General features: G+C 38.2%; 2 protein-coding genes across 2 annotated transcripts; both read left to right on the plus strand.

Moving 5' to 3' along the window:
- The first annotated feature begins 2,864 nt into the window (after positions 1-2,864).
- atp6v1c1a (ATPase H+ transporting V1 subunit C1a) lies at positions 2,865-8,873 on the plus strand. The gene is made up of 13 exons (XM_056763296.1): positions 2,865-3,015; positions 3,961-4,126; positions 4,524-4,591; positions 5,303-5,388; positions 5,468-5,562; positions 5,641-5,732; positions 5,813-5,911; positions 5,998-6,066; positions 7,132-7,224; positions 7,312-7,405; positions 7,479-7,576; positions 7,689-7,815; positions 8,274-8,873. The coding sequence occupies exons 2-13, from the start codon at positions 3,995-3,997 to the stop codon at positions 8,370-8,372; spliced, it is 1,152 nt and encodes a 383-aa protein (XP_056619274.1). The 5' UTR covers positions 2,865-3,015; positions 3,961-3,994; the 3' UTR covers positions 8,373-8,873.
- A 461-nt stretch (positions 8,874-9,334) lies between these two features.
- On the plus strand, positions 9,335-12,074 carry baalca (BAALC binder of MAP3K1 and KLF4 a). Its single transcript, XM_056763142.1, has 3 exons — positions 9,335-9,586; positions 10,835-10,950; positions 11,676-12,074. Exons 1-3 carry the CDS (start codon positions 9,403-9,405, stop codon positions 11,721-11,723), a joined length of 348 nt encoding a protein of 115 aa, XP_056619120.1. The 5' UTR covers positions 9,335-9,402; the 3' UTR covers positions 11,724-12,074.
- The last annotated feature ends 96 nt before the right edge of the window (positions 12,075-12,170 follow it).

The raw sequence follows: 12,170 nt of genomic DNA on the forward strand, positions 1-12,170 counted from the left end.
ATCTTCACTACAGGCGCAGACTCCGTTTATAGAGGGCGGAGGATTCATTCTCTCCAACCTTCTGCTCCATCACAACAGATCAAACATCTCACAGTTCTGATTCAGCAACACATTCTTAACAAATGTCCAACACACATCGATGAAGATGCACACTTGAATACAACTGCAGGTGGTAAATAACCTAAATCAGAATGAAATCTATTCATCAACTCACACATTTCATCTGATGGAATTATTTTATGTTTATCACACAACATACAGTTTTTATATCTGTATTTAAAACATTTAGTGCTTATTTTCCTCCATTTTTGTAAAAAGTCCACAAAAACAGTTTTGTCAAAATGTCAAATGAGCTTGAAAATGACTCTAAAGTGATCAACCAAAAATGAAAATTCTGTCATCGTGTCCTCACCCTCAAGTAATTACAAACCTGTTTTAATTACTTTGTTCTGATCAACATAGAGAAATATATTTGGAAGAATTTTAGCCATTTTCAATTCTATGACATCATTGACTGCCATAGGAAAAGATAAATGGTAGTCAAAGGTGCCCGAAACTGTTTGTTATCCTGCATTCTTCAAAATATCTCACTTTGTTGTCAACAGAACAACAAAATATACAATATATTTTACAATATACAATATTTTCCTACTATGGTAGTGGATGATGTCACAGATCTGAAAATTGCTAAAGTTCAACAAATATCTTTATGTTTAACAGAACAAAAGAAATTTGTATGAAACAATCTGAGGGTGAGCAAATGACGACAGTATTTGTATTTTTGAGTGAACTATCACTTTAATCACATCAATGTGTGCATTTCTACACTTGTGAACATTTCTCTTGTGGAGCACTGAGCACACAAAAGAAGTTCCGACTTTTGTGTCTGCTCCCAAACGTTTGCCATCTAATCTTATTTAACATCTAGAGGAGGAGTAAAGTGTGTTTAATAACTATTGTTGTTGGTCAATATAGGCCTTATCTGCATGTGCTTCACCTACCATGAGCAATAACAGCCTGATTTAAAAAAAAGGAACTCTATGTAATCAGAAGGGATAAAGAAAACAAATGAACCTAAAATTGTGAATTTAAGTAGCCTAATTAAATGAACTGAAATTGTAAGACGGTTGACTAACAGGTGTACAGATTTCATAAAATGACATTTCAGTCATTTGTAACTAGTCTGAGGATTACTGTAATGCATGAAATGACTTATACATTTCAACTACGGTTACATGCAATTCTGTAAATGTGGCAGTGCCATTGGCAGTATGGTGACATCCACAGACAGCTAGTCTCCAACACAAACAATAGAGCTTATCTTTAGTTTTTCATGACTAACTGTCACTTCATATTTCTCCACCCAAATGATGTCACTCGTTTCCTCAACCCCGAAATTCACATTAATCCTGATCAAAAAAGACTCATTTGGTTTTATGGTCATGATTTGAGTCTAAAACAAAAATCAACAGCAAGAGTTGAAAAAGACATGTGGGTGTGTCAATAATGAAAGAATCTACATTTTTGCCTAAACTTTGACTTAAAGGTGCTTAATGACGCCATAAAAGAAGCAGTATTGGTTGTACAGTTACTCGTCATGGAAAGGTTCTTCTTAATGATTTTTTTTGGCCAATATTTGACTGAACGCTTCTTTTGGGAAGCACCTAAAATTTTGTTGTGTTGTAGCCCACATTTCAATCACTTTCCCTATCCTTTTGTCCTCACCAAACAATGTATTTAAACATTTGGGTAACCAAGGAAATGGATGCAAGTGTTCTAACAAAAAGCTGGAGACCAATTGTAACCCTGGACCCTGGGCTGGACGTCCCGAGAGACTAAACAAGTATGTTCCTTATCCCAAGTCGCTCCGGCCTGTAGGCGAGCGACCGATTAAGGAACGCATGCACACACATGTCCCTATCGGTCTAGACGCGGGCCAGCCAGCGGGCAGCCCGCCCTGGTGTGTTTGATCTGAGGGGTTGGCTCCAGCCAGTCCAGGCATTGTATCCTAAACAATGCACCCCAGACCCGCTGAACTCCATAAACATATCGCTTTGTGGGCTTTTCCTCGAACTCAGGGTGGGGGACACCCGCTGCCAGGAAGAGGGACTTCTGGCCAAATTTAGAAAGCCTGTGCCTCCCTGATCGGGCCTGCTGACTGGGCATTCCTGCATTTAACCTCCAGGGAAGAGTTATCACCTTCACATTGAACCATATAGGTGTGCCGTTGTATGCGGGATTATAGTAGCAGTCAAGGGTTACGATTTCATAAGAGTGCTGCCATCACTCACCAATCCAGTCTTAACCAAAATAATGTTATACGCGTTTTTTAGACCGAATCCATTAAATTTATTTTTAAGCCTCTTTTCTGGCTCCTTAAACAGACGAGAAAGCGATTCGAGGTATTTTCTGGCTGCAGTATTTATTTTAAATTTTTATTACAGTACAAAATTTGTACAAAACATAAACAACTCATTGTACAAAAGAGTACAAAAGTTGTATAAACATACACAACTGGTTACAAAAACAACAAAATAAAATAAAAAATTCATAAAATAGAATTTGGGGTATAATTTGAAAAAAAAGAATAACAATTTATTTCGGGGCATATTGTTTAATTTCTCTTACAAATTGTTCGAGAAAAGTGAAAAGTTGTACCAGAAAAGATATCGTACTTTAAGAATCATTGGTAACTTGTACAAAAATAAAGATGACATCATTAAATTCAATTTGATATAAAGTTGTAAATAATCTAGAACAAAACATTCTGGCTGCAGTAACACTTCTACGCCTGCACGCGGCTGTGGCGCTGTGACCGCGCATGCTCAGACCCGTGTGTGGCGCTGTCGCTTTGACTGCGCATGCGCAGATCAGTGCAGTTGATCAGCTGACCGTGAATCTTTAGAAACATTGTAGTGACATTATGAATATCAAACCATAAAAGCAATCGTTTGTAATTTATTAAGTTAAAACTGCCAAATAACCATTTGATCATCTTGTTCACATCAATATCAGGTAAGATGAGACTGAGAAATGTGATCTTTAATGTCCGTTTGTTCGATCGTCTTGTAACCTTTAGCTATGTTTGCTACTGTGGATTAAGATCCTCGCGCTGTTTTTGTTCATCTCACAATAATCTGACACATCAATTATATATTTTCAGATTGTCATTTGATATTATACATCTGTAACGTATAGCATTGTTGATGCGATTGTGTTTTTGTAAATCTCGTGCATAATGTGCGATGTATTGCGTGTTTATGATGTGATGGTTTGTCCACGGGCAGCCATTGGCAGTCTGTGATGTGTTGTGATTGTTTATGATGATGTTGTACATTTTAAATCTGTATGAGTTACATTACATTTTTGATGTGATCAGACAGAAGGTCAGACTGATGGGCCTCTGATCATGTGACTGTTAAGTGTCATTCATTTTGAGGAAATGCCCAGAAAAAAAACACATCTTATGAGATATGTAGTATTTTTAAATTTTACAATATAATGCACACATGCAGTATTCCGAGTCACTGAAACACATCAGCTGACTATTAAAATTAGTCATTTTGTATAAAATATCCAGTGTAATATTGAGTGAATGGAAAGTGGGAAGTGTATTTTGGTGGCTGTCTCTGTCAATATTGTGCGGTCATGGAAAACCTGGAAACATCAGTGAAGTTTTGTGATTTTCAGGCCTGTCAGAGTGATGATTTTTCAATTTATTATTTTGTTTTGCTCTTGAGACATTTTATTGGATCATTACGAGAGTTGTAAGCAAATGTTAACACCAGTAGGATGAGATTTTATAGGAGATCTTTGTACACTAACAAAAAAAATGAATGTGTACATGTAAGGGCAAAATAGACTAATTCCAAAAAAACGTTATTCAACGCGTTAACATCTAGCCAGACCCAATTAAAAAAAAACTAAACCTAGTTCAGAAAAGTGATGAACTTCTTCCAGTCTCCAGACGTTTATATCCTGCTCACCGGCAGCCATGACGGAGTTCTGGTTAATTTCTGCGCCTGGAGAGAAAACATGCCAGCAGACGTGGGACAAACTGATGACGGCCACCACTCGCACCAACAACCTCTCCACCAACAATAAGTTCAACATTCCTGATCTCAAGGTGAAGACTTTTATTCACTCGTATCACATGTTCTGTGTTGTATTTGTTATATTCTTGCAATGGCATCACAACAGTTTTCTGCCGTCTAATTTGATTATTTTTTGAAAGTTGGACGCAAGATAAAAGATGAGATTGTTCGGATCAAATGAGTGTTCTCTCGTGAGTAAATCCTCTAGGCCTGTTTTGCTTGAGTGTCAAAGTTTGTGGTGCAGCCTTGTGTCTGTTCACCAGGGTCATGTGACTGCTGTCCTGTACTTTCCCCCTGACGGGATGAGAACAGAAGTGGCGATCGGGACGTCTCCGCCGCTGATCAAACAGAGTCTGGCTGCGTTTGTATTGCTTCATCATACAGGACGATGATCAAAGTCTCTCTGTTTCTCTTCTCTTCACACCGCAGGTGGGAACGCTGGATGTGTTAGTCGGCCTGTCTGATGAGCTGGCCAAACTGGACTCTTTTGTAGAGAGGTAAAATCTGTTTTTCTGAGTTGAAGGTGCATCACGGTTGCCTGTATGTTGTTGTAGTGTTATGTGCGGTGGTTATCACAGAGCCGACCCTAAGTCCACTTGATACTCGGATCTCTGGATGTGGTTTAGATATATCCTCCTCTAAATACCACGAAATTCACATAATTTGATGTTACATGAACCATGATTTTTAAAGTAATAAAATGTTTATTTGTAAGTGAATTTACAACCAGATCACATGACAGCGCTAGAATTTAAAAGTTTTATAATATATATATATATATTTATAATATATATATATATAATTGATAGCTTGGCAAGCACCGCCATTAGTAATTTTATTCAAAAGTCTCTCAGTCTTGAGTTATTTCTGCTTCTTGTACTCGTTTGTCTGATGAAATGCTTCATGCTCTTGTGTGCTGTGAGGAATCTCATATAAACGTGAAGTGACGACAGCCCATGCCTAAATTTAGTTACCAGCAGTTTGGTGACTCCTCACGTTTGATTCATATCCCATGACTTGCGTCTCATCCGTGGACGTGAGATTCTATTTTTACATCTACGGTTGTGCGAAAGATCCAAAGGCAAACACATTCATTCCTGAAATAATGTGCAAAACGGCGCTGGGCTTTCTTCAGCGCGCCGGTGGTTCTGATGTTGTTTTTTTGGAGAAGTCGAGAGTTTTTCAGAACGCTGTGATCTTCTTCACAGTGTGGTGAAGAAAGTGGCTCAGTATATGGCTGATGTTCTGGAGGACAGTCGAGACAAAGTCCAGGAGAATCTGCTGGCTAACGGAGGTCAGAAAGCTTCTATAATAGATTGACAACACTCTTCGATTCTCGAATTCACTTCTACTTGTTTTTTTTTTTCGTTTAGTCGATCTGGTCACCTACGTCACAAGATTTCAGTGGGACATGGCCAAGTATCCCATCAAACAGTCCTTGAAGAACATTTCTGAAATTGTATCCAAGGCAAGTCACATCACACGCTCACTTCTGTGTGAACCATTGTGAACCCAAAAATAACGGCGTGTGTGTTTTCTCCCTCAGCAAGTATCGCAGATCGACAACGACCTGAAAGCTCGAGCGTCGGCGTACAACAACCTGAAGGGAAACTTACAGAACCTGGAGAGGAAGAATGCGTGAGTGACAGACCTCACGTACAGATACGTCGACTTCATTGAGTTTCATTGGCGTTGATTTGATTTGGTTTGGTTTTCAGAGGGAGTCTGTTGACCAGGAGTCTGGCTGATATTGTGAAGAAAGATGACTTTGTGCTGGATTCGGAGTATCTTGTCACGATGCTAGTTGTGGTACCAAAGTGAGCAACACATTCCCACACACATTCACACTACCACTGTTTGGACAACACAAGATTTGTTTAACACGTGTTTGGTCCAACTCCAGGGTGAATTATACCGACTGGCAGCGCATGTACGAGACGCTTGCGGAAATGGTTGTGCCACGATCCACGAAGTAAGAAACTCACAATATTTAAGTTTTTTTTTTCCTGTGGTAATGGAAAATGAAGTGATTTGTCACAAACCTGCCCTGCAAATGGTCGTCTAGATTTGCTGATGGTATAAAGCGTTTATTGTAAACCGATGATGTTCCAAGAAAACGGAGGTCTCTGATTGGCCTGTGCCTGAAGAGGGCACGTAAATGACTAAAGCTGTGGTCAGACTAGGACTAGGAGCATGCAAAATTTGTTCGGACGGTGCTGCTAAAATGGGTGGGAGCGATTCCTCCATCTTTAACATTTCTGTAGTGAGAGGTCTGACGCTGTGATGTTTTGATCTTCTATTGGTCTCACGCACTCAAGTGACGCGAATTCGCACTTCGGAGTTCTCCAAAGTTGAACTTTGCTAGGGAATGAAATGCAAAATGTCTTCAGACTGGTTTGTGTTTCCAATCTTCCAGTGACCGTGGCTTAAACCGGGTACCTCTGAGGTTTGCTGGTTACTAAAGAAACCATTGAACTGATGCAGCAGAACAAATCCAATTGTGTAATAATGTGTTCTGTGCGAGTGGGATTTTGTGAAATCCAAAAAACATGTCCAGGTTGTATTTTACCAAAGAATCAAGTAGTGGTGTCAAGAAATTATATTTGGCATAAAAAGTTTGACTTTGAGGAATATTAAAGTGCAATCCAAAGCTATTCAAACTTTCTTGAAACTGCTTCGCACAGATAATGTACTGATGATTCACGATCGCATTCTTTGTTTAGCCAATCGAAATGAGCCGTTCCTCTGAGCTGTTCATTGGAAAAGGCCTTATATGGGAAGCAGGAAGTTTATTTTTAGTTCATATTTAATTTTTTTACATCTGTTTACATTGAGCTTGTATTCAAGTTTCACAGTTGAGGTGTGTTAAAGGTTTTGTTTTTTACAGGCCATTGTGGGCGGGGTTTTGGAATAGGGGCATGTCCTATTCCATGAATTATTTTATCAAAGCCCAATAGTTTGGCTGATGTCATGAATCCCTCCTTTCCAAACACCGATGATCTTCTGTTGATGCGTTTGCTGTTGTTGTTTCCATCAGTTTGCTGTTTGAGGATCATGACAGCGGTCTGTTCACAGTCACACTCTTCAGAAAAGCCATTGATGACTTCAAACACAAGGCCAGAGAAAACAAGTAAGCTCTCAGTCTCAAATCTGCCGTCACATCATACGACCGCTTTCCTTCTCACGTCTTGATTTATTTCTCACGTCTGCTCTTCAGATTCACGGTGCGAGACTTTCAGTACAATGAGGAGGAGATGAAGGCTGATAAAGAAGAAATGACCAGACTCTCTACTGACAAGAAGAAGCAGTTTGTACGTATCTGTTCATCTTATCGAGAAAGCATAACGTCCGTATTTGTCTGACGGTTGTGTGTGATCTGTGCAGGGACCGCTCGTGAGATGGCTGAAAGTGAACTTCAGCGAGGCGTTTATCGCCTGGATTCACATTAAAGCTTTGAGGGTCTTTGTGGAATCTGTGTTAAGGTATCAACACACTCACACACACGTCTCTCAGTTTAATAAAATATGATCAGTTTTGCATTGTAAAGCATTTCTTTCTTTACTCCTTTGTAATATTGTTGTAACTCTGAAACAGATATGGATTGCCTGTGAACTTCCAAGCGATGCTGCTACAGCCCAACAAGAAGAATATGAAGAAACTGAGGGAGGTTCTGTACGATCTTTACAAGCATCTGGACAGCAGCGCGGCGGCCATCATCGACGTGAGGGAGATATTTCTCATGACTTGTAGGGATGTAACGATTCACCCTGAGCCGATTATAATATGTGAAGATTTGAGCCAGTTGAGATGTTATTTGAATTCCGATACATGTTTGAAATTTGGATAACTTGTCTATGCTGATATTTTTTAAAAGTAAAACATAATCCAAGAAAAGCACAGACAAAGTCTTAGTTTGTTGATATTAATGAGACTTTTGTATTTTTTATTTGATTTGGAATTTGTTTTAAAATTGCAGTTTTGTTATTTGACATAAAATGTATGTTCTTTTTTACAAAGAAATGTGCAGCATTTCTTAATTGTCTCAACTCAGTTTGTAAAAATAAGAATGATTGTGAGATCAGTATCGTGAGCTGAGTGAATTGTTACTTCCCTACTTGTTTGATATTAAAGTGACATATCGTGGCTTGAATCATGAATACATTTGATTCTCTGTTCCAGCAATCGGCCATGGACATTCCTGGATTGAACCTCAGTCAGCAGGAGTATTATCCGTACGTGTACTATAAAATCGACTGCAACTTGCTGGACTTCAAATAGAAGAAGCGTTGTCAGTCACCCCGGCCCTTTTTTTTGTTTTGTCTTTGTGAATAAATCTAAGTTAAATTAAACTGTATATTGCAGAACTCTTTCTCTGGTTTTAGTCGTGCATGCTTATATTTACTGTTCAGCCAATGAGAGCAGGAGAATATCTGATGCCCCGGTACTTTGTTTACATTTTTTTTAAAGATTGTCACTGTGTTTATCATGTGCAAGTGAATGAATGAAATTCTGCGTTGAAGTCATTCCACTCATGTGTTGTGTGGTGGTTCCACCTGATATAAGTGATAGATATTATTGTATGGACAGCTGTGTTTTTAACCCTCGATTTCCTTTAAACGCACAAGTGGTCCATTTAAACATGTGAAGCAAAACGATAAGTGTTACAAAGATGCAATATATATATATATGTGTTGTTATGTACATTTGGTGTTAAAAAAGCTTTATGTGCACAATTACTGTCTTTCATGAAACCAAAATATAAATGAATGGAAAAACATATCAATGCCTTTTTCTTTACAAGAATACGCAAAAGACGCAAATTTTGAAGAATGTTGATAATAACAACATTGAACCCCGTTGACTTTCATTGTATGAACACGAAACCACATTTCTCAAAATATCTTATTTTTTGTCTTCCACTTAAAAAGGAGTCACATAAAGATTTACAACCACACGAGGAATAAATGGTGAGGAAAAATTTATTTTGGGGTGAACTTTACTTTTTATGTGTAAATATAAGATGCTGTCAACAAAGTATGTGGTCCATGCAAATCTCTTCTTCATAGATTTTAGAAGTACACGAGCACCAGTAACAGCAATGCTCATTTACATTTATTTTGATCAATTATTGACGTAAAAATATAATATTGATCTCTGTCCATGGTGCTGAAAACGCCGCGCACCCGCGTCCATTGTGACGCGCACCATGCTGATCCACGAATGACTGAGAGACTCGGAGTTTTTCGCGACTGCTCTTCGTAGGTATGAGGATGCTATTGCTCCTCTCTGGATCTGACCCACGCGTGTGATGCTGATGCTGGTCTCAATGGGTTGCGGTGGAAGCAGGTCTGCCGCCATCGAGCCCCGGTATCACGAGAGCAGAGACACCGAGTCGACGTGGCTCACGGACACGGAGATGACACAGCTGGCCGGTACCGCTCACAATCCGACTGGTGGAACCGACATCGGGAACACAGCACCCACCGGCTCAGGTCAGAATCACTCAATTTAATATCATAAGGCAAATAAAAATCTGAGGTTGACATTCCTGAGCCACGCAATACCTGCTTTTGAGCATCTGATGGGGGTACTGTGGTATTAGCTAATATAGCTCGCAAAACGGTTATATACCGCGGTTTATGTATGCTGTGGTAAAACGGTACCACTGCCATCTGATTCTATCACTCACTGCCTGACAGACATCAACATCATAAAGATTGACACCACAGTCACTGCACAAATCTACAATTGTTGCTGCGTTTCTTTATTGTTCCATAAATCAATGTCAATGGTTTCCAGAACGTTCTGGGAATGTGGACTGCAAAAATAACTTAAAGGGATTTTTTTCTGTGCAAATCATCTGCTTGCAGTGATGGTGTTTCATTGTGAATACAATGTCATCATCATACCTGTGATATTGAATCATGTTGTCATAAAACTTCAACATGTATTCAATTAACCTTTTTTTTCGTGTCCAGCTGAAGGTTCAACCCAGTTTTTTAAATCAAGAGTTAATAAATGAACCAACTCGAATTTGTTTAAAACTATCTACAGTCAAATTTAAGTAGATGGGTGTGAGTTTGTCCTCTTTCAAATCAGTCATAAAGAAGCATTTAATTACAATAACAACATTGACAATAACAACCTTATGATAACAATATTAATGAAATATCAAGTGGCATATGTTCATTTCAAAGAATGATGTCAAAATTTTAAACCTCAGAATCTCAACATCACACATTTGCGTTGAGTTAAGTTACAGCCTCACATGTTTTATCATGATGATGTGAACTCATCAGCACCAGTGATGGAAGAAACTATATGTTTGCAAGCAACTTTCATGAGTTTAACTGTAAATCCGCCTTTATATAATATAATTAGTGTTTTGTTTTTTATCATATATGATTATATTTTGCAGTAAAGTTGCTGCACATGTATTTGTAAAAGCTGAATTATCTCTAATGACCTTCACCCGCTGAGATGTCAAAGCTCTGAAACTGGTGATGATTCGCCTCCTACAGCAAATTTATAGTTGCATATTCAGAATATGATGTGCATTTGTTTAATTTATTTAATTGTAAACCTAAACTCTTTAGCAAAAATGTATCTGTTCAATCATGGAATTTGATTTGAAGGCATTTGGACTTTTGCGTCCGCATCTGACATCAATTGTTGATCAATGCCAGATTGAACAGTCTGCAGATCGTCCTGATTGAAGAATCCGACACCTTGTGTTTCAGGTAAAAGAGAAGATGACGGCTCATGTGTGAAGGAGAGAAAGCTGGTGAACGCTGGGACACAATGCTGCAGATCCTCCACACACACAAACATCAACCAGAGAGCACAGAGAACACAGGTCACACACACACTTCTCCAATCAACACACTTTTATACCTGCTCTGTAAAACTTTGCTGTAGTTTTTGCGGCAGGTTTGCCAGTAGCTTACTGTAGATTTAATAACTATTTAATTCTACTTTCCAATTTGTAATCTTTTGAATTACTTTAATCAATATTAAAACACTTTGACTTTTGAGATTCAAAATGAGCCAGAAGAGACTGGCATTAGCACAGCATCACTGCAAAAAAGTACATTCTTCCTAAGCACTTTTGTCTTGTTTTCTAGTTAAAATATTTTAAACACACATACATTTACATAACAAGAAAAGTGACCCAAGATATTACAGTAAGTCTTGTCATATGAAAGAAAATAAACTGGATAAGTTTAATCTTCAAACCAAATTGTAAATTAAATCTTCAGTGAGTTACTTGCAAACCTGCTGCGAAAGTTTTACACTGTAGACTCTTATGCTCGTTCTTTTTACAGTATTTGTTCAGTATGAATCCAGTTATTAAGTTAACTTAAATCAGCTTTGTAGCGAATACCATTACAGTTTAAAATATGATGGGAATTGTCATACAAAATAATGTATACAAAACACTGATTGCCAAATAAAATTAATTTCCTTTAAAGAAAAATAATTTCACGTTGTCTTAGATACCTCGACAGGTTTTGTGACTCTCACGTTTTCATTCATTCTTTTTACTGATGACAGAATCTCTGATCATTGTGTTTCCCACAGGTGAGAAATAAAGCAAAGAAAATCTCCCAGAGTCCCGTCTCGCTGTGAGCAGAAGACTTTTCTCTTTAAAATCAGTCTCACCGTCTGCATGTAACACGTCAAGAACACACGTCCACCCTGCCACATGCTGCATCAGCTCATTAAATTCAGCTCAAGTCTTTATATTGCTGCCTTCATGTTTCTTCTGACAGTAATGTCGAGTGTGTTTCAGTATTTTGTGTGTTTCTAGTGCCTATGATCATCTGTTTGATGATGCAGGTATATAAACGTCTCAGGTCGTGACTCGTGATTTGTCAAAATGAAGAAAAAAACGAATGCACTGATTAATATTTAACTAATCAATTTTTCGCTTAATAGGACTAGATCAAAAATGTATCAGCTGAATATTAGTCAAATGTATTAAACATTTCTTTCTTGTGTATAAGTGACTGATGTTCTGTGATCCTTTAACAGGAACATCCAACAGTGTTGAAATAAAACAATGATTTGCTTTCA

Source organism: Triplophysa dalaica, chromosome 12, assembly GCF_015846415.1.
Source record: "Triplophysa dalaica isolate WHDGS20190420 chromosome 12, ASM1584641v1, whole genome shotgun sequence".
NCBI lineage: Eukaryota > Metazoa > Chordata > Actinopteri > Cypriniformes > Nemacheilidae > Triplophysa > Triplophysa dalaica.

Coding starts and splice junctions, on each gene's coding strand:
- atp6v1c1a (XM_056763296.1), top strand. CDS start 3,995: ATGACGGAGTTCTGGTTAATTTCTGCGCCTGGAGAGAAAACATGCCAG. Junction 4,592..5,302: donor CTGGACTCTTTTGTAGAGAG/GTAAAATCTGTT, acceptor TCTTCTTCACAG/TGTGGTGAAGAAAGTGGCTC. Junction 7,225..7,311: donor CACAAGGCCAGAGAAAACAA/GTAAGCTCTCAG, acceptor TCTGCTCTTCAG/ATTCACGGTGCGAGACTTTC.
- baalca (XM_056763142.1), top strand. CDS start 9,403: ATGCTGATGCTGGTCTCAATGGGTTGCGGTGGAAGCAGGTCTGCCGCC. Junction 9,587..10,834: donor CACAGCACCCACCGGCTCAG/GTCAGAATCACT, acceptor CTTGTGTTTCAG/GTAAAAGAGAAGATGACGGC. Junction 10,951..11,675: donor AGAGAGCACAGAGAACACAG/GTCACACACACA, acceptor TGTTTCCCACAG/GTGAGAAATAAAGCAAAGAA.